Source organism: Engystomops pustulosus, chromosome 9, assembly GCF_040894005.1.
Source record: "Engystomops pustulosus chromosome 9, aEngPut4.maternal, whole genome shotgun sequence".
NCBI classification, from domain to species: domain Eukaryota; kingdom Metazoa; phylum Chordata; class Amphibia; order Anura; family Leptodactylidae; genus Engystomops; species Engystomops pustulosus.
Window position 1 is genome coordinate 56,662,823 of NC_092419.1, and position 23,172 is coordinate 56,685,994.

The window sequence follows — 23,172 nt, forward strand, 5'->3', positions numbered from 1 at the left end:
TCGAAATTACAGCAAAAAGAATTAAAGTAAACCTAACAAATGACATATTTTCTGAAAGCAGACACTTGCCCCATTTTCAAAATTGCATTAAAGAGTTTATAGACAGAGGCGCCTTCATGCAATTTTGATTCAAACTGAAACATTTTATAAAAAAATACATAAAATTTGACTTTGATGGCAAAAAATGTGTTCCAAACAGAAAATATTTATCTTCACATCTCCTAAATGTAATAGATGGTCATGTGTAGAGTTCACAAATGCCCCATATTGATATGTTCATATAAATAAATCCACATAATATCACTTAAACTGAAATAACTAGATATCTGCTTTTCAGCTACAAATTTTAAGACAGTCACAACCTGCAAAATATATCAATAAAACAGAATAAAAAGTAAAGGCGCCTATATAACCTATAAAATTTTGAAAGCAGACAACCAGGCGATGCATTTGGCAATTAAAATTCAAAATTTCCTCAAAAATATACTTTCCTAAAACAGTAAGATGTGAGGAGATCATACATATCCCACATGTGTATATTCACCAAAATATGCAGCAAAGGGAACGTTAAATCCACAGAGGATGCCAAACAATTTTTGCAGAAAATTACACTGAGCGTCACACAGATCTATCATTGTATGCTTCCTTACATAATGGTAGCCCAAAGAAATACCTATATATCCATAAACCAAACTAATGAGATAGCAAAAGTCACGTTTAGACTTGCACCAATGTATTAGCTGCGCCATAACAGAACGCTCCGCGCTTCAGAAGAAAGAGAGTGAGAATGTCATAACATAGATGTAAATAATGGAGGTGTGAAATAAAAACTTTATTCTGGAACATGTGTCATTGGTGTTACATATAACTTTATGGACATGTTCTGGGTCGTGGTGTTAATATATAATAGCGACATTAGGCGAAGAGGATCGAATGTTCATCATATCAGTTAATTTTCGCAAAAAAAAACTATCACAAAATAAAAGGCAATAAAAAAGAAAGTGTATTCTTAGATAGTTCTGCATAGATATGGGTTAAAAACATGAATATTAGTTGATTTTATTCCTTATCGGAATGTAGTAACGTATAAAGTGAATATTTCCATTATCTGTGAGGTGCAGCAGCTCCTGTGTGCAGCAAATTCTCCCTGCAGCCTAATGGCTATGAATCTGGAGGGGGGACACTTCAGGGGGCTGTATCTCTGGCTCTGTGACACATAGCATCTCACTTCTTTTTCCTATGAAAGAAGAGAGTCTCCTCTTTTATATGAATCTAAATGTGTGTGTCAGGAAAACAGAGCTATTAACTGTTAAACTGCTGTCGGGAGTGATTTTTTTAATATAAAAATGGCACCTGATATTCTCACTTTAAACCTGAATATCTCTGGATCCATGGCACCTAGAAACACAATTAAAAATTCAATTGAAAGAAGAGATTCTCCCCTTTCAGGGGGCCCTGGGGAATTGCCCACTTTGCCTACCCATAGTGCCGGCCCTGGACCCGAGTATAAGCCGAGACCCCTAATTTTACCACCAAAAAAATGGGAAAACCTATTGACCCGAGTATAAGTCGAGGGTGTAGTTTACAGCCAGCCCCCATGAAGTACACAGCCAGCCAGCCCCCATTTAGTATATAGCCAGCCAGCCCCCATGTAGTATACAGCCATCCCCCATGAAGTCTACAGCCAGCAAGCCTGCCCCATGTAGTCTACAACCAGCCAGCCCCATGTAGTATACAGCCAGCCGGCAGAGTCGCGTCCATGTGATCTGCTGGCCGGCACACACTATGATGCGGCGGTGTCACCACTGATGACGTCATCAGCAGCAACACTGCCGCATCATAGTGTGTGCTGGCCAGCAGGTCGCATGGACGCGACTCTGATGGATAGAGAAGAAATAGAGAAGAAGAGGAGCTGCGCTGAGGATCAGGGCGCTGGAAGGTGAGCATTAAGTTTTTTTTTTTTTTATTGACTCGTGTATAAGCCGAGGTGAGGTTTTTCAGCACATTTTTTGTGCTGGAAAAACTCGGCTTATACACGAGTATATGTGGTATATATGTTGCCCCCCCCCCCCCAATTAATGACTTAATTTTTACTGCCCCCTTTAATGAATTAATTTACCTATTTATAGCCCTCTCTAATATATGGTAGTGTCCCATGAATTTTAGATGCTGGTCACCTCAAGTAAATATTTAAAATATTGATATGCTGCCCCCCCGCAATCAATTATTTGATATGCTACCCCACCCCCCGCAAGGAATTAAATGATATGCTGCCCCCCCCCACAATGAATTATATGATATGCTGCCCCCCCCACAATGAATTATATGATATGCTGCCCCCCCCCCACGGTAAATTATTTTTTATTCTGTCCCCCACAAGGAATTATTTGATATGTTGCCCCTCAGAATGAATTATATATTATATGCTGCCTACCACAATAAATGATATTATGTTCTGCCCGCCGACCACCCCTCACCACCAATGGGTGATTTTATACAATAAGCCCCCACCATGTTTTTACTGCTGTTTGATTAAAAAAAAAAACCCTATACTCACCTCTGGCTCCCACGGCTTCTATCTTCTTTGCGCCTGGGCAGGAAGGGGTGCGCAGCCGCGTGATGACGTCATCACGCGGCCGCGCAGCCTAGTTCATGGAGCGATGTGCGGCGGGGTTGTCTTCCGGCCACATTGCTCCAGTTATAGTGCTCGAGCGGCCGTTGTGGCCGCATCGAGCACTATATAGTGACGGGCAGGAGCTTCCGGTCCGGACGGAGGACCCTGCCCGACTGCCGAAGAGATGGTCGGGGCCCGTCGGTGGGCCCAGCAGGAGACTGAGCATTGGCGCTATTGGAGCGCCAGCTCGGGGGCCCCCAATCAATAAATCCGGATCCGGGGACCCGGTGCTAGCGCTCCAATAGCGCCAATGATGATCCGGCTCTGGGTGTACAGTATTCTAAGAAGGCTAAAGGTCCTGCAACGATGTCACCGGTTACATGTTACGATGTAACACGAGGTATCATGTAAAAAAAAATTTCCCAGCTATATATATATATATATATATATATATATAATCATTGCCCTGCCGCCTTGTACTAGGGAGCATCTGCTAATATTCAACTGCAAACATATAAAACTCTATAGCGTTTTATATGTCTGCAGTTGAATATTAGCAGATGCTCCCTAGTACAAGGCGGCAGGGCAATGATTTTAAGAGACACAGACCTGTCAATCAGAATAATGGGCCATGGTTCCTTGCCAGTCAGAGAGGAGTCACAGATACCAGACATGAGTCACAAAAGCTAATTTGCATATCAGAAAACCGTCTGTAATTAAGGTACAGTCCCCCACTTAGGTGATATGGGGAGGACTTGTAACCCTTTATCAGCAGATATTGTTACTCAGGGTGGTCAAAATCTGGTGACAGGTCCTCTTTAATTCCTGCTTACCTCATTTTAAAAAACCTGCGGTACTAATTGCATATACAGCTGAAATAATAACACTGTTAACTCTGACACTGATACAGTCATGGCCAAAAGTTTTGAGAATGTTAAAATTAACATTTGTATCAAAGTCTACTGCATCAGGTTTTAAAATGGCAATGTGCATACACTCCAGAATGTTATAAAGAGTGATCAGCTTAACAGCAATTACTTGCAAAGTCAATATTTGCCTAGAAAATGAACTTTTTCCCCCAAAACACATTTATCTTCATTGCAGGACTGCCTTAAAAGGAGCAGCTAGCATCATTTCAGTGATTGCTCCAGTAACACACGTGTGGGTGTTGATGAAGACAGGGCTGGAGATCAATCTGTCATGATTAAGTAAGAATCCCACCACTGGACACTTTAAAAGGAGGCTGGTGCTTGGCATCATTGTTTCTCTTCTGTTAACCATAGTTATCTCTAAAGAAACACGGGCAGTCATCATTGCACTGCACAAAACTGGCCTAACAGGGAAGAGTATTGCAGCTAGAAAGATAGCACCTCAGTCACCAATCTATTGCATCATCAAGGAATTCAAGGAAAGAGGTTACATTGTTGCCATAAAGGCTCCAGGATGCCCAAGTAGGGCCAGCAAGCGCCAGGACCGGCTTCAGAATTAAATCTTCGGGATCAGGCTACCAGAAGTGCAGAGCTTGCTCAGGAATGGCAGAAGGTAGGTGTGAGTGCATCTGCACACACTGTGAGGCAAAGACTCTTGGAGCAAGGCCTGGTGTCAAGGAGGGCAGCAAAGAAGCCACTTCTCTCCAGAAAAAACATCAGGCGCAGACTGCTATTCTGCAAAAGGTACAGGGAGTGGACTCCTGAGGACTGGGGTAAAGTCATTTTCTCTTTCCGATTGTTTGGAACATCTGGAATACAGCTTGTTCGGAGAAGACAAGGTGAGCGATACCACCAGTCTTGTCTCATGCCAACTGTAAAGCATCCTGCAACCATTCATGTATGGGGTTGCTTCTCAGCCAAGGGAATCGGTTCTCTCACAGTCTTGCCTAAAAACTCATCCATGAATAAAGAATGGTACCAGAATGTCCTCCAAGAGCAACTTCTCCCAACCGTCCAAGAGCAGTTTGGTGATCAACAATTCCTTTTTTAGCATGATGGAGCACCTTGCCATAAAGCAAAGGTGATAACTAAATGGCTCAGGGAACAAAATGGCTTGGGTACATGACCTGGAAACTCCCCAGATCTTAATCCCATTGAGAACTTGTGGTCAATCATCAAGAGACGGGTGGACAAACAAAAACCAACAAATATTGACAAAATGCAAGCATTGATTGTGCAAGAATGGACGGCGATCAGTCAGGATTTGGCCCAGAAGTTGATTGAGAGCTGCCAGGGAGAATTGCAGAGGTCCTGAAGAAGAAGGGTCCACACGGCAAATATTGACTTGCTGCATTAACTCATTCTAACTGTCAAAAGCTTTTGTTACTCATAATATGATTGCACTTGTATGTCTGTATGTGATAAAAACATACACACATAAAAAACAGAGGACAACAGATCATGTGAAAATATTATATTTGTGTCATTCTCAAAACTTTTGGCCATGACTGCACTTGTAAAACTGTGAAGTATGAAGTACCACTGAAATTTGTCTAAGACTAGTATTTTAACTTAAAGGAAATCCACCATCAAAATTAAGCCTGACAAACCTGTGAGACTTACTCATAGATCCAGGCACAGAGACTGTGGTGATCATCTTATATTCGTTACTAGCTGTTGCTCCCAGCATTGCCCAGAATAATAAATAACTGCTCTTAGCTATAATAAAATAGAATGGGTTAACAAAAAATATTTTATTTGTATCTATCTATATGAATGTTTCTGACCGTCTCTGTCTCTGATTGTCTACTTCTGTCCGTTTCTGTCTCTGACTGCCTCTGTCTTTCTCTGACGGTTTTTAACTTTCTCAGACTGTCTCTGACTTTCACCGACTGTCCCTATCAGTTTCTGTCTCTGACTGTAAGTTTGTCTATGGAGGAATTTATTAGAAGTGTCTGAAAGAGAACTGTTCTACCGTATATACTCGTGTATAAGCCGAGTTTTTCAGCACAAAAAATGTGCTGAAAAACGTCCCCTCGACTTATACACGAGTCAATACAGCAGTCAGTCAGTAAAAATTACTAAAAAAACTTATATACTCACCCTCCGGTGGCCCCGATCCGCAGTGCTGCTCCCCCGATGTCCGCGCGGCTCGTCTTCAGGCTTCTGTGCCCATCACGTTATACTAGACGCCGGCCCAGGAAAGAGCAATGGCACCGCCCGGCAGAAGGAAGAAAGACGGGCACAGAAGCCTGAAGACGAGCCGCACGGACATCGGGGGAGCACCGCTGTGCATCGGGGCCAGCGGAGGGTGAGTATATAAGTTTATTTATTTTTTTATGCTGGGGTGGCTGTATACTACACGGGGCAGGCTGGGCTGGGCTGTATACTACACGGGGCAGGCGGAGGTGGCTGTATACTACTGGGGGCAAGCTATATACTACTGGGGACTGGCTGTATACTACTGGGGGCAAGCTGTATACTACATGGGGGCAGGCTGGCTGTATACTACTGGGGGCAAGCTGTATACTACATGGGGGCAGGTTGGCTGTATACTACATGGGGCAGGCAGGCTGTATACCACTGGGGGCAAGCCGTGCTGCCTGTATACTACTGGGGACAAGCTGGGCTGGCTGTATACTACTGGAGGCAAGCTGGGCTGGGCTGTATACTACTGGGGGCAAGCTGGGCTGGCTGTATACTACTGGGGGCAAGCTGGGCTGGGCTGTATACTACTGGGGGCAAGCTGGGCTGGGATGTATACTACTGGGGGCAAGCTGGGCTGGGCTGTATACTACTGAGGGCAAGATGGGCTGGCTGTATACTACTGGGGGCAAGATGGGCTGGGGTGTACACTACTGGGGGCAGGCTGGGCTGGCTGTATACTACTGGGGGCAGGCTGTATACTATAAGGGGCTGGCTGGCTATATACTGGTGGGGTCTGTGACCAATGCATTTCCCACCCTCGGCTTATACTCGAGTCAATAGGTTTTCCCAGTTTTTGGTGGTAAAATTAGGGGTCTCGGCTTATACTCGGGTCGGCTTATACTCGAGTATATACGGTAATTTCCCATAGCACCCAATCAGCACTCAAAGTTTAATTTTCCCACAGCCGTTTATAAAATTGCAGATGTTCTCCGATTGGTTTCCATGGGCAACTGGAACAGTTTTAAATCAGACATTTCTGATAAATCTCCCCCTATCTAACTTACCTCACAAATAAGCTGTTTTATACTCATTGCCTATAACTAATCAAAGCTCAGAGCTCATATTAATGACTTGTGGCAAAACAGCAACCAATCATGGCTCAGCTTTTAACTGTTGCAGCAGCAGCAGACAATGGCTCCTGTATATGGTGGTAAATAAGTGTATTTTGGAAAGCGTAGGGTTAAAATTTCAGCTCAAAACCTAGTCTAAGACGTTCCCTGAGACACCGAGAGTGGCCGTGCAAAACTTGGTGATTGTAAATGCGACATTGCAGATTGCATTAGTGGACATACATACATGCATACACACACTCAGCTTTATATATTAGATCCATGGCCTCCTCTTCCTTCTAAAATCAATGTTTATGAGTGTTTATCAATGTCTAGGAGTGAGCACAACTTGTCTCACCCCACTCCTTGGTTTCCCTCTCTGGCTCTGCCTGTGTAATTTTGAAATTTGAAATGCAGGGGGAGAAGAAACCTGCTCTCCTCATTGTAACTGTGAAGCAACAGCACTAATGGGGCTCCGGAAACAGCCAATAGAGCCCTTCAGGCTCATTAGAATAGTTTTAAAGTTTATTTTCGAAGGAAGAATAACACAGATAACAAATATGAGAAGATTACCACAGTAACAGTACTTGAAACTATGAGTAGGTGTCCCTGGTTTATCATGCTTGAAGGTGCAAACTATACTGCAACAACACCTTTCAAATTTTGTTGGATTGGCAAAATATACAGCAACAGGACCTTTCAGATATTGATTGACAGGCAAAATTAGAACAACAGCACCCTGCAATTTTGATGGACTGGCAAACTAAATAGCAACAGTGCCTTTCACTAATCAGTGGTCAATTTAGAACCTGTTCTTTTTGTGTTCACTGACAACATTGGATTAGTGCAAGAAAGGCATCAGTGAAAAATCACTGAAGCCAGGAAGCAAAAACCAAACTCTATGTGCCTATAAGCCAAAATGGGTTTAGTGAAAAACCCCCTATGCAAAATCAAAACACCAATGTGAATCTGCCCTAACAAACACTAACTATTATCCTCATATAAAGCAGAGCAACGTTATTAAAGGTGCATCATTGTGCCATTTAGATTAAAAAAAACAAAAAAAAAAAAACAAAACATTTTAACACAGAGTTGATCGCTATGTGTCCTACTTGGTGCATTAATAATGGACATGGCTTCAGCAGCAGCCCATGTAACTTGAAGATATTGTTCTGTTCAGAAATTGCTGAACCCAAATGTGCATATACACTCACCGGCCACTTTATTAGGTACACCTGTCCAACTGCTCGTTAACACTTAATTTCTAATCAGCCAATCACATAGCGGCAACTCAGTGCATTTAGGCATGTAGACATGGTCAAGACAATCTCCTGCAGTTCAAACCGAGCATCAGTATGGGGAAGAAAGGTGATTTGAGTGCCTTTGAACGTGGCATGGTTGTTGGTGCCAGAAGGGCTGGTCTGAGTATTTCAGAAACTGCTGATCTACTAGGATTTTCACGCACAACCATCTCTAGGGTTTACAGAGAATGGTCCGAAAAAGAAAAAACATCCAGTGAGCGGCAGTTCTGTGGGCGGAAATGCCTTGTTGATGCCAGAGGAGAATGGGCAGACTGGTTCGAGCTGATAGAAAGGCAACAGTGACTCAAATCGCCACCCGTTACAACCAAGGTAGGCAGAAGAGCATCTCTGAACGCACAATACGTCGAACTTTGTGGCAGATGGGCTACAGCAGCAGTAGACCACACCGGGTGCCACTCCTTCCAACTAAGAACAGGAAACTGAGGCTACAATTTGCACAAGATTATGGAAATTGGACAGTAGAAGATTGTAAAAACGTTGCCTGGTCTGATGAGTCTCGATTTCTGCTGCGACATTCGGATGGTAGGGTCAGAATTTGGCGTCAACAACATGAAAGCATGGATCCATCCTGCCTTGTATCAACGGTTCAGGCTGGTGGTGGTGGTGTCATGGTGTGGGGAATATTTTCTTGGCACTCTTTGGGCCCCTTGGTACCAATTGAGCATCGTTGCAACGCCACGGCCTACCTGAGTATTGTTGCTGACCATGTCCATCCCTTTATGACCACAATGTAAACTACATCTGATGGCTACTTTCAGCAGGATAATGCGCCATGTCATAAAGCTGGAATAATCTCAGACTGGTTTCTTGAACATGACAATGAGTTCACTGTACTCAAATGGCCTCCACAGTCACCAGATCTCAATCCAATAGAGCATCTTTGGGATGTGGTGGAACGGGAGATTCGCATCATGGATGTGCAGCTGACAAATCTGTGGCAACTGTGTGATGCCATCATGTCAATATGGACCAAAATCTCTGAGGAATGCTTCCAGCACCTTGTTGAATCTATGCCACGAAGAATTGAGGCAGTTCTGAAGGCAAAAGGGGGTCCAACCCGTTACAAGCATGGTGTACCTAATAAAGTGGCCGGTGAGTGTATATCATGTCCCCTCACTGTTGATCCCCTCACATTATTTGGTAGTTACACCAGTCCCTTCTTCTATTTCTTTCCACCTATAACTCTCCATTCTGGAGCTGATCATGCTCAAACTGCTCGATAGTCTTATACTGAAGCAGCATCACCTTCGGACAATAAGTGCTCAAAGTGGGAATACTTGAAACATGTTAATTCTATGTATTGAGGAATGGGCCAATCACAGACATGTCCCCTTATCTCTAATTATATTGCATATTTTGTATAGGATTTTAGTTTGTAATGCCCCTTTAAAAGGCTAAGTAGCTAGTGCCTTTAAGTATGAGGAAGTGCTGCAATGAATGGAAGAAGAACATCACACAAAGTGCAGCTGTTACTGGAGCCTTCTTTATAGGGGCACTGAGGACTGGTACACGAAGAGTGCTGTGACTCAGGAAAGTGGTATTTGTGGGAGATAATGACACTTTTCCAGCTGTTTTAATGCTGCTTTGTGGGAAATTAGGGCTAGGTCAGCATGGTTAACGTGATTTCCAATAAGAATATAAATTGATTTCAGCAGCTGTTTACAACAAATTTAAAATTACAAAAAATAATCCACATTTGATCAGAGACATAATTGAAATTGTTTTCACATAGATGTACATTATGAACCATACAGGCATGGCCAAAAGTTTTGAGAATAGATAAAGGTAGACGTCACTCCACTTCCAATGGTGCTCAGGGCCCGGACCAAGCTGATGCACAATCAAATAAATAGAAATCCTGGCACTCGTTGTCTTCTCAAAACTTGTAGGTTTATTAACGCATCATAATAGGTTTATAATGTGTTAATAAACCGACAAGATTTGAGAAAACAACAAGTGCCGGGATTTCTATTTAAAAGTTTTGAGAATGACACAAATATTATATTTTCACATGATCCGTTTGACTCTGGTTTTATGTGTGTTTGTCAGATGTTTTTATCACATACAGAAATACAAGTGCAATCTTATTATGAGTAGCAAAAGCTTTTATTGACAGTTAGAATGAGTTACTGCAGCAAGTCAATATTTGCAGTGTTGACCCTTCGTCTTCAGGACCTCTGCAATTCTCCCTGGCAGCTCTCAATCATCTTCTAGACCAAATCCTGACTGATAGCCGTCCATTCTTACACAATCAATGCTTTTTTTTGTCACAATTTGTTGTTTTTTGTCACCCGTCTCTTGATGATTGACCACAAGTTCTCAATGGGAATAAGATCTAGGGAGATCCCAGGCCATGGACCCAAAATCTCTATGTTTTGGTCCCTGAGCCATTTAGTTATCACCTTTGCTTTATGGCAAGGTGCTCCATCATGCTGGAAAAGGCATTGTCGATCACCAAACTGCTCTTGGATGGTTGGGAGAAGTTGCTCTTGGAGAACATTCTGGTACCATTCTTTATTCATGGATGAGTTTTTAGGCAAGACTGTGAGAGAGCCGATTCCCTTGGCTGAGAAGCAACCCCACACACGAATGGTTGCAGGATTCTTTACAGTTGGCATGAGACAAGACTGGTGGTATCGCTCACCTTGTCTTCTCCCAACAAGCTGTTTTCCAGATGTTCCAAACAATCGGAAAGGGGATTCATCAGAGAAAATGACTTTACCTCAGTCTTCAGCAGTCCACTCCCTGTACCTTTTGCAGAATATCAGTCTGTCCCTGATGTTTTTTCTGGAGAGAAGTGGCTTTTTTGCTGCCCTCCTTAACACCAGGCCTTGCTCCAAGAGTCTCCACCTCACAGTGTGTGCAGATGCCATTTCTGAGCAAGCTCTGCACTTCTGGTAGCCTGATCCCAAAGCTAAAACACTTTTAATAGACAGTCCTGGAACTTGCTGGTCCTTCTTGGGTTCCCTGGAGCCTTTCTCCTTGAATTCCTTGATGATGCAATAGATTGTTGACTGAGGTGCAATCTTTCTAGCTGCGATACTCTTCCCTGTTAGGCCAGTTTTGCGCAGTGAAATGATGACTGCACGTGTTTCTTTAGAGATAACTATGGTTAACAGAAGAGAAACAATGCTGCCAAGCACCAGCCTTCTAAAGTGTCCAGTGATGTGATTATGACAGATTGATCTCTAGCCCTGTCCTCATCAATACCCACACCTGTGTTACTGGAGCAATCACTGTAACAACGTTAGCGGCTCCTTTTAAGGCAGGCCTCCAATGAAGTTGAAATGTGTTTTGGGGGAAAAAGTTCATTTTCTAGGCAAATATTGACTTTGCAATTAATTGCTGCTAAGCTGATCACTCTTTATAACATTCTGGAGTATATGCAAATTGCCATTATAAAACCTGATGCAGTAGACTTTGTTAAAATTAACATTTGTATCATTATCAAAACTTTTGGCCATGACTGTACAATTTTATAGGTGCTGCTTAGTGATGAGCTGGGTCACATGTCCCTTCAGGCAAATCACAGCGCAAAAGCCAGAATGATTTGTGACATACGGCTTTAGGTGTCCAACTTGCAAAAATTGCCGGTTTGGGTTCACTCATCTCTAACCTGGGAAAAGGAACCCACTTGGGTGCGGGAACTTCTTACAGCAGATAACTGATAGTAATGGGTTCAGAAACTTCTTACAGCAGATAACTGATAGTAATATCAGATGTTTCAGCTGTTAAAAAAAAATTAAAAAGGGTTAAAACAGAAAAGATTCTGCATAAAAATAATATTCATTTCTGATAAAAAAAATAAACATTAAGTGAATTTTTGCTTTATCAGCAAAATAGTCAAATGTGCCATGAATAAAGGTGGAGTTTATCTTTTATTTTTTTTTAACTTTTCCAAAAAAAAAAAAAAAAAAAAGATTAGTGCAGCTTATGTTTTATGTACAACAGAAAACACAATGCGACCATATCTTTCTAGAAACCAAAGTCAGTCTCGCATTCTCCCATACAAAATCAATTTTCCCTCACGGTGGCATTAATCTGAATTATTCCAGCTCTTTGGAAAGTGGATATGAAATATTAACCGCACGGCTCATTTGAGATGGCTGTGATCTTGTATTTTCTCAGAATTACTTTGTAAGCCTGCTCTCTCAAAGCAATGCATTTCTCATTTTACTAAACAGACAAGTAGCCGACAGACATTCAAAGGTAGTTTAACCCTCTGGATCTTTGCTTGACCTATGGTAATAGGGTTTCCAAAGTGAAAATCAATTAAGAGCCTAACTTCTACTAATACTTCATAATATATATTAACAGAGAAGGTGGTCGGCTGAGATCTTATGTGTAGTGCTACATGGGAGGGACCTTCATAATCCATAGTAAACTCTGCAAACCGCATTGTTCTGGACAAGGGAATACTCTAGAACAGCAGTCCTCAACCATCAGGCCATGGCAAATAGCTTCAGCTTAAAAAAAAACAACACTCAATACTTACCCCCGGCTTGTTTTCTTCCTGCCGCACGCACACTATGATGTGCACATGGGCAAAACGAGAAGACAGAACCACAGGGAAAAGCCAGAGGTAAGTATAGAGTGTGGTTTTTTTTTCCCCTTCAAGGAGGCTCTGCTGTGCACATTTCTTCAAGGGCAGGGGGGGCACTGCTCTAAACATTAAAGTGGGGCTCTGCTGTGGACAGTTCATTAGAGTAGTAGTTGTATTTCCTTTTATACTCGGGTCAATAATTTCTCCCATCTCTATTTTGTGGTAAAATTAGGCACCGTGGCTTATAAGGTAGCTGCACTACCTTTTAAGCACAGTTAAAACAGAGTTCCTTGGTAATAGGGTTTCCAGAGGGTTAAACTACCTTTGAATGTCTGTCGGCTACTTGCCTGTTTAGTAAAATGAGAAATGCATTGCTTCGAGAGAGCAACAGAGTTGCCGTGGAGTAGTAGTTGTATTTCCTTTTATACTCGGGTCAATAATTTCTCCCATGTCTATTTTGTGGTAAAATTAGGCACCGTGGCTTATACATATATTAAGTATGAACATTTGGTTTTCTCAGTGAAAAGGCCAACAACAAGGGGACATTAAAGGTGTGTGGGAGGCTATAGCAAAGGGAGATTATAATGTCCCCTTTTCTGTAGCCTCTTTATTATATAGACAACAGATTAAGCAGCACTATCAGGAGGGGGCTACAGAAAGGGGGGCATTTTAGACTGGGGACTGCTGGAAAGGGCACATTATATGGGTCAGGGTTAGATTTGCAATATTTGTGGGGGCAGCCATGGTAAGGGGGTTGCCTGACTCGGTCCCTGGAAAAAAAAAATTGAGTATAGCTGGTCCCTGGATACAAAAAGGTTGGAGACCACTGCACTAGAAGATCCAGACTCTTGGGCAACACCTTCAAAAGACAAAGTGACTATGCTACTGCTCCCAACTATTACAGAATATTTATAAAAAAAAAAAACTGATGTCCATATTTATCATCTTCCTAAATGACTACATAAATAGACAAGTGTTAAAAATAACTTCTGCCAGTATTAAGTCTCTCTTTGGTGACCCTTCTGTTAAATGAGACAGGCGCAGCAGAGCTTGCGTCACAATGTAGTTTATTTTGTCTAGGGGTCTAGTCTAAACTTAAGCAGCTGTGGGATCCTATTGTCAGCCCACAGCCCCCCTCTTCTGGATAAGTTGTCATTGTCTGAGGTCAGGTGCTTTTGTAAACTAGTGTTTTTAGTGAAATGTGACTTTTCCTATTCTATAAGAACAGAATAGACTACATGATATAAACAAATGGGTGTAGGACATGTCAGAGGTGTTGATGAATGGAACCTCAACTACCATATATGTATGACCTGTGCATATTTTTCTTAACCAGAAATTATGGTGCTGTTCAAAGTAGCCAAAGGGATAATTTTATGAACTTATAACAAGACCAAATAATTCCGTCTTTTATGGACAATGAGATCACAGGGACCTACATGAATGTAGATTTAGCGGAGGCCTAGGTAGGATGTGTAACTATGCATCCATTCCTAATAGACTTTAATGGCCTCCATTGACTGTGTGTAGGTCAGCAGAAGTGAGCAGGAATTAAAACTGTAGTTTCCAACAGGATGCAATGTATACTAGATAGGCTGAGGCAAAAAGGATGCTTCCACCTGCCAGTATGTGTCTATGGATACACCAGGTCCTTTCCTGGCACATAAGCCAAGCGTATAAAAATATTTAATTTGAATGTAGCCTTGTGTGTGAAATCCTTTGGCGCAATATATGAATTGGCCCTGGTTGTCCATAGTGTCGTGTGTCTCAGTGGTAGGAAATAATGATTGTCACAGAAGAATCCAAACAACAGTCAAAAGACTGGAAACAGTTTTGGTCACTTTATTAAATGAGATATTAAATATACTTTTTTTTTAAGTTTCAACTACTAAACAGCACTTTCAATGGTGAAAACACATAGGATATTTCCATTTTTCAATGCTCGTTCATTAAAAACACAATTTCATTTCAGTCCTTTCAGTATAATACAAAAAGAAAAAAAATCTGCGTTGTTGGAAGAAGTAACTCTTCTATGGTACTTCTACAGTACTGAATATTGAAATCAAAGAGCAGGAAAGAAAAAAGGCGAATTTCCACAGCTGTATGATTTCAGCAGCCAAAGCTGAATAGATAAACTGAGACTACTATACAACTGAGACATACATGTACAATATCACAAATACCAAACGCTTTACATCCAAAGTAACAGCATCAAAATGTGGAGGGTTTAGCAGGCAAACTGTAATACAAGCAACTTTGTTTTAACTGTGCTTAAAAGGTAGTGCAGCTAGTTAAAACGCAAAAAAAAAAAAAAAAAAAAAAAGCCTTCCACATATTTCTAAAGTTAAAGATAAAGTCTGTGAATATTGGTTAAAGCTTGATGCTCTATGTAATGCACACAGCTTATGCAGCTAAAACGTCTACTGACAAACTGGTGTGAGTGGTCCACGACGCAAGTCATCTTCACAAAACTTGCTGTTTTATCACAACCAAGTGTCCGGTTAGTATAAAGTCCAAAGATGGTGCTGATTTACCAAGATGTTATTGATAAAGTAAAAAAGCTGTAACTTCAAAAGGCAAATACACTTTTTGCTTTAATAATGAGCAACTGCATTTTCTCTTCTTTTTTTTACATTTAGGTAAAATGAAAAATAAAAACTTATTACAACACGTCTGAAGCAGTTACAAAGCACATACCGTACATTATTTCTCTTAAACATCTCAACATTGGATTGGCCAGATCATTAACTATATAAAGTCCTGACTTTTACCACTACATGAAAAACTAAAGAAAACAGTTAAATAAAATAAAGAACGAAGAGTAAAACTGCCTTTTTTGGGATCACAGTGGCTTCCCGACAATGACTACCACATACCGTAGTTTTGATTTAACCACTTCCACTACAGCCACAGCTAGAGAGTTTATATTCAGTGATTGGCCATGTAACAATAGAAACTAATAAAGAAATGTCTGGAGAGCGACCAAAAATTTGGAAGGGCTTTGGAAGGCCTTAATGAAGTAACAAAATAAGTGTTGCTATTTGTATATAAATGCCTGCCATTAAACAGTGCTATCACGGATTGGTACCTATATGAATATAGTCCTTGTTATAATGAACCACCAATAAAAAGAATCATTGCCATCCATTGGCATAAGCAGAAAAATGTGTCTCGTCTCCTTTGACTTAAGTACAAATCTCTGCTCTGCTTAATGTCTGCTCAAAATGGCTTAATTCCTGCAGGCTGCTCAGGATGAAATCCCATTACAGTAAGCAATCAGTTTCTCAGTACTATGCATAAATTGCAAAAAAACAAACCAGTAGTTCTAATGCATTACTCATGTTGAAATATTACACCCCTCAGTAGGACATGCATAAGTGAAAAATGTTCACATCTCTAACACGTCCAGATATTCCACATTATTACTTAGATCTCCATTAATTGGTAGTGCTAATTGAGAGCCACAATTTAATCTAATTTTAAGGTGAAGCTAAAGATCTGCACTTTAAAAGTGCTAAAGATACAAGTAATCGCTGTGCAAATTCAAATGACAGAATAATCTAATATTTTCAAACACTTTGTGGCGCAGTACAAGGGCAGAAGAAGAAAAAAAAATGTTTAATGTAAACACCTATTTAGTAAAGAACTAGGAAAACAAAAAACTGACTATATTTACAAAGGCACAGGGATGCGAATACAACAAAAACGTATAGCAGTACATAACATCAGGAGCCTCAGGATGAAGTGTCTAGTCAAATATAGAAGCCATTAGGTAATTCTCAAGTCATTTTAAGATTTGCATACATCAGATCATTTAGAAGCCACCGATTCCCTCAATGATCTCACGCTACTTCTTGCAGTTACAGTCTCTGATTAAATAATTCAGCAATGACGGCAGTACAGATAGATTTCTCGTCTAAAAACTATTTACTTTAGAAAACTAGTACATACATGGCATTGTCCAATACCATAGAAATGCCTTAAGTACAGCCGGGATGCTAAACTACATATACAGCGCACTGGCTCCTAAACAATAAGATGTTTTGCAGCGAGATTGGCTCTTGGAAGCAACCGTCAGATACAGAAGGCATGCTTTCACTGAAAACAGGTCTCTTCTGCAACCTGTCGGCAAAAAGTCTCCTTTGGGCTCCTCTTCAACAAAAACTGAGAAACAATCAATCATCTGCAAAGCATAATAACGGTACAGTTTGCAATATTTTCTACAGTATGTAAAGCCTTAGCTTCCTAGACAAATGGGGGAAAAAAAAAATCTCTTTCATTGAAACAAACAATCTGGTAGAGGTCTTAGTGCAATTTCATCACATTTTCTTTGCTTGGGAAGGTCCAGCATTTTTGCCTCTGTTGGGAGTTGGTGCTCTCTGCATTGGGTGGTTCTGTAGACCGGCTTGATACATTCCTCGCAGGTCAATCTGTTGAAAGTTAGCTGGATTCACAATAATGTTTGGAGGCTTCTGCATCATCAGACGGTTCATTGCTGCCTGCTGTTGGAAGGCTAGCTGTTGCTGCTGCTGCTGTTGGTTGTATTGTTGCTGTAGCCTTCGGCCCATCAAAATTCGCTGGACACAGCTGATGAGCTGTAGGGAGAAACTACAATTAACCCATGTCCTTTATTTATATATATATATATATATATATATATATATATATATATATATATATATATGAGGATTATTGCATAACTAACAGTTATGACATCAATCCTTCAAGTCCAAGTGGCTGAGACCACCACAAAATCTTTAGAAAGCTGCACCCAAGGACAGAGGACCACCACTGAGCAGACCAATGTGTTATGTCTGACATGAAAAAAGCCAATTGGTTCATATCCCCTCTCCACAACTCAGTTATTACTATCTAATAGACAAAACCTAATACCACTTATCAATATTTATTTACATTATTTATACCATTTGAGTATACCAGAAATTGTGAGCAGAGATGTGAACTTTACCTTTAAAGTGGTAATTTTAACATGGAATATAAATAAAAGGAAAATACATTCTTTACATTTAAATTGGTTGTCTGGATGTGTAAATATTCCTTTATGGGCCCCAGGCGTTGTCATGATATACCTACCTCTCTCTGGTCCAGCACATTAGCTTCAGTCACTGCTGGTACACAAAAACTATTTTTTAAAGGGCATCATTAATTCCATGGTCCAGTTGAATTAATTAGGGGTTCACATACATTATATTAAACACTTCATGCCAATTCCCTTTTTCATTTTTGCATTTCTGTTTTCCTGCCGTCTTTAAAACAATAAGTATAAGTTTATTTTTCTGTGGTCGGAGCTTTAAACATTTGCCATAAACTAATAACTAGTAACGTTTTCATACTTTAACAGATGGATCTGTTTAAGGTGTAAATTTTTGCAGGACATGGTGACATTTGCATTGGTACCATTTTGGGGACTGTACTAACTTTTCATTACTTTTTATTAAATTTTTGTGCTGTAAAACGACAAAAAAAAAAAAAGTGGTATTTCAGTCATTTAGGTGCTATTTTCCGTTTTGCAGTTCACCTTTGGGAATAACCATTTTTATATATTAATAGATTGAAACTTAACCAATACCTAAAACATCTATGATTTTTATTGTTAATTTGTTCATCAGTTCTAGGGAAAGGGGGCAATTTGAACATTTTGTGGTTTTTAAAGGTACTTTAACCCTAGGTCTGATAACTTGACGACTATTCACTGGAACAGAAAAAGAGCCTGCTGACACCCACGTCAGTGCCCATGCAGTGCAGACACTTAAATGCCAATATTTCGTTTGATGGCAGCACCAATGCAGCTTCCACCCGCTGTTGATGATACACATCCTTAACAGACATGTGTTGTACACATACATCGCATGACTAAGTATTCTCATCTTGTCGCTGACATTTTATTTTATCTGCCAAATAGATACATTTCTTTAATTGAATTTTAATAAAAAATGTACCTGTGTGAAGATAAATTCCTATAAATGTAGCCATGTTGTCCCTTAGAAACAAGATTGTTGTCCTTGGATACTGCCACTGCTGTTGGAATGATTGCACAAAAGAAAAAAAAATTGTCTTTGCATGTGAAATGGCTGGGAGATACTGCATGTTCCAGAGCCGTCCTGTGGTAATGAACGCTGAATCCTGGTGGTTGGGCACCTCAATAGAGAATGTTTGGTCACTGCTGCTACTGTGCGGGGTTGGCTGTATCCAAGGACTGCTCTTTTCTAAGGGACAACATTTCCTATGCTTATGGGGAATTAGATCCACACTGGTAGATTTTTATTTTTTTGATAACATCCATGTATGTTATTAAATGAATGTATATGATAGTTGAATTAAATTAAATGTTAATTCTCAGATGAGAATACGCCTTTAATGACAAAAGCAGGTACAAAATAGAAAAACTGGTGCTGTTCTGGACTGCAGTTCCGGAAAGGTATATAGGTATATAGGTTGTTATTTATACCTGCCGCTTAAACCCCCGCCCCCCGTTCCGGACAATCCCTTTATTATTAGGGTGCAGTCACACGCAGAGATTACATTAACGCCTCCACAAGAGTTTGACGCATGTATAGGCAGTTTTACTCCTAGAAAGTACCCCGATGCATATCAATCCGCATCTCAAATCTGTTTGGCCGGGAGCTGCAGCCTCTTCAAATCACTGCTGTAGCTACCGGCCCGATAATAGATATGTTACTGGAGCTCAGGTAGGAAGTACAGGCAGAGGACAAGGCGGGAGGCATCAGCACTCTGCAGCATTGAGCTAGGGAGAAGCTTCCTGTGTTGTGCTGCCGTCAGCTACATCAGTAGGACCTGAAGGGGGAGGGGCAGGGAGGCACATGTCAGCAGGGACCAGCTACTACTCAGCCCTGCAGTCAGTGCAGTTACAACTGCATCACAATCAGCTTTGAGGTGGTTTTAGATGCAGTTTTGTGAACGTAACTTTTAAAACGCATGTGTTAAACGCGACGTGTGACCGCACCCACAAAATCAAATTCACCCTTTCTGATCATGTCCTTCACCTGTTAAATTAACAAAACCGCATCTAAAACCACCTCAAAACTGATTGTGATGCAGTTGTAACTGCAACGTGTGACAGCACCCTCATAGTTTTATGGGGAAAAAATTCAGTGCAACTTGTATTTTATTTGCATCTCTGCAGTGATTGACAACCCTCAACAGAGAGAAACATATGAATCAGTAATAGTATTCATGAGTGTAAGACAAATCTTAAAATCTCTCAATTTTCAGCTCTAATAATTTTATTCACAGGTTTATTCTGGTTTAACATTTGGTTTAATAGAACATGATGTTCTCTTATCAATTATGCAGCTAGAGAAAGTGCAAAAACTTTTCATTATCACGAATAGGTTGGTATCCAGAGGGCAATTCCTGTGAGTACTAAGTCTCAGACACAGGACAAGTCTGTTCTCTCTTGTTCCTGATCCAACTCTCAAAACAATACACATGCAGGCTAGATGTACCTTGTAGCATTGAGGAAGTAAAGCTGAAATTTGTCTCAGAGATGAGGTTTTCATTGTGACGAGAGAAGGGGTAGCAGTACATGTGCAAGTTAAAAATTCCAGCAAATGACACACAAATATAAAAGAATTAATGGTGGGGCTCAATGTGGAACAGGAATGTCGATCTGTCCAAAGCGTTGCCGGGGCCAGGACATTCCGGAGCAATGTGTGCCCCAAATAACTTGGAACTTAGTGACTGGAAGGATTTTTAATTGTGTGAAGCCTGTTGCTGGAAATAAGTCCAGGAAACACTTGCATGAAAAAGTCAAAGGGATTCCGCAGGAAGGATAATGTTGGATTTTTTGGTAGGAGTCAGTAGCTCACATAACAAATGGCTGTGAAATGTAACCCTTTAAATAACAAAGAAGTGAGCAATTGCCAGATACTCACCATTTGTTGCTTGGACAGAACATCATTGTAAATGGCTTCTCGTCGTTTGATTTCCAGTTCTTGACTTGACTGTCTACTAAGAGCCAAAGACTGGGCCTGGGATTCGGACAAATTTTGATTTTCCTTCCACTGTGAAAAAGACATTACATGATGACATGAAGGTATACCTCTACGCGAGTATATGTAACACACAGAAAAGACTCCTAGAAAATTACTTACCACTGCAGCAATTATATCCTCCAGAGGTTGGATTCTTGCAGATGCTATACTATTGGTAGCCTCAACTACTTTTTCTCGGCCTTGGTTGATAAGGTCCTTGAATGGAGAGTAAATCAATAGTTAGATCATGATGTATTACATTACCGAGGTGTGTGCTGTACAGTAACGAATGCTTTATCGTTGTGTGTATGGATACTCCCATTAAAGTAATTTTCTTAAGTAAAATCAGTCAGAGATATAGTAACAGCATATGCATCCATGCCAGCAGCAGGGTTCTAAATCTCTAAACAGACCAATAGAGGCACTGTTCATTTTACAATGTCCAACTGTGAATGGATCTGACCATTTGCAATATATAACTTACCTCCAGTTGCTGATTAGTAAGTGAAGACAATGCTCCCAAGTTTAATGGCATGTAAGGAGACTGGGTAGCACCAAAATTGATTTGAGAGTAATTGATCCCAGTTGCAGCTCCCATGTTGAAACGACTGGTCAAACCCTTAAAAACAAAAAGGTACAGACATTTACCGTAAAGATATTAGATTACTGCATTACAGCAGGATCGACAAACCTGGCATTAACCCCTTCACGACTGCCATGCAGAAATGTAATTTATAAACAGTATGACATTGATCAACTTAAAATGGCTGTATCTCCTGGACCCTGGAGTCCAGAAACACAACCAGTGTCATGTTAAAAAGGAGAATCTCCCTTTCAATATATCTGGATTGTGTATGGAATTTCCATAGAACCATAGATATTCACTCTTAAAGCCAAGGTTTGAAACGTGTGAGCAGGTTGCAAATGGATGCCTTTTCATATATATCTCTGGAATAGAACCTACATTTTATGGGCAAAGGAAATGCTGGATCGTATTTCTTTCTATCATGACATACAAAATAACCAACTATAACAAGCAATTAATAACAATATCCAAACACTGGTAGTTCTGGATTAAGTAAAAAAAAGTCATATTAGTAGAGCACTCATCCCATTTAAACTACTGACTTTATCCCACAATAAAGTAAATTAGTACATTAATCATTATAAAATAATCTTTTCTTTTTATTATCTAAATGAGGCTGTTCACATGGTCAGAGGCAGTGATGTCAGCCCTGTCCCCCTCCCCTCCCCCTGCTCATGTCTGTGTGTAATGTATAGTAAAGCATTGCTAGTGTCTGTGCTTTATCTGCTGACATGCTCTTTCTCCTAATACACATGTGTGAGACACAGACATCAGCTACACAAGTACCTGACATGTTCTGCTATAACATGGCTGTATCCCGCAGCTGTTGTATCTCTTCTATACACACACAAACAGGATGCAGGGGTACCAGCACCAGGAAGCACATGGTGGAGCCATTACACCATTATACCTCACACCATTATACAGGCTGTCAGTCAAGCACTGGGGGTGTGGCTGTACCTCCAACTCATGAATAAGCTGGACAGCTTGAATATGATAATGACTCATTGGACATCTCACAGGTCATTTGCATACAGCAGGACCTCATTGCTTAAGTTTACAAGCATGTGTAGAGGGACAATGGAGGGATAGAGGCATTGCTTTCCAATGGCAGTTTATGAAAATATATTTAGTTTAGGGGTTTAATTTGCCTGACGGGTTCTCTTTAAGGCAGACTATCAGAAAACCATTTTCTGGAACATAGAAAGATTTAGATTCCTCGGTTGTATACGAAATTCCAGTGACTCTATATAAGTTTATTGTGCACTGCTTAGGTGTGCACTGCCTCCTTTCCATTTGGCCCAGCAGTGAGACTGACACCACCATTCTTGAGATGTGATCCGCAAATATAGATATTTATGACCTATTCTTTAGATTGTGACTTTTAAAGTGGTATTTACTTCTAAGGAATTAAAATAAATAGGGCAAATTAACATTTAGCAGTAAGTCCTATTCAAGTTTGTAGTAAGCACAACCAACAACGTCCCAAGCAGAAAATTTCCCCCATTTGTTATTTGCTCCCCCAGATCTTGATGGAATTATAGTATGCATTCACAACTGGATTAATAAAAGAGCCCAGCCAAGCTACAAATAGATATTTAGTTTGTAAGGCAGAAAATCAGTTGCTCCTCATACAAGACAAACAAGAGGGATACAAGCAGAGCGCAATACCAGTTACAGTAAATGTATTGAATTTGGCAAAGTGCTCCAAAACAGCCCTCTACAATTTCACTGGCAGAAATACAAATAGGGGTTAGTGCAAAATACACCAGGGGATGCCAAGGGCCAAGATCAGACTTCATAATCATACCCAATATGTCTTACTAGTAATTTATGTAACTATCTTAAAATTGAAGTGTGAAACTATTTAATATGTATCCTTAATAATGGAGACCTGAGGTTCTCT

The 23,172-nt window shown here is 40.6% G+C and overlaps 1 protein-coding gene across 5 annotated transcripts in view; it reads right to left on the reverse strand.

Moving 5' to 3' along the window:
• Window positions 1-14,484: 14,484 nt before the first annotated feature.
• The window catches only part of ATRX (ATRX chromatin remodeler), a 133,347-nt gene continuing 124,659 nt past the window's right edge, over window positions 14,485-23,172 (reverse strand). For all 5 annotated transcript variants that reach the window (XM_072124093.1, XM_072124092.1, XM_072124089.1 and 2 more), the window contains 4 exons: window positions 21,165-21,299; window positions 20,801-20,896; window positions 20,582-20,710; window positions 14,485-17,260 (listed from right to left, as the gene is read on the reverse strand). In XM_072124093.1, the coding sequence (XP_071980194.1) occupies window positions 16,985-17,260; window positions 20,582-20,710; window positions 20,801-20,896; window positions 21,165-21,299 (636 nt within the window). In that variant the 3' untranslated portion in view covers window positions 14,485-16,984. The remainder of the gene's footprint in view (window positions 17,261-20,581; window positions 20,711-20,800; window positions 20,897-21,164; window positions 21,300-23,172) is intronic.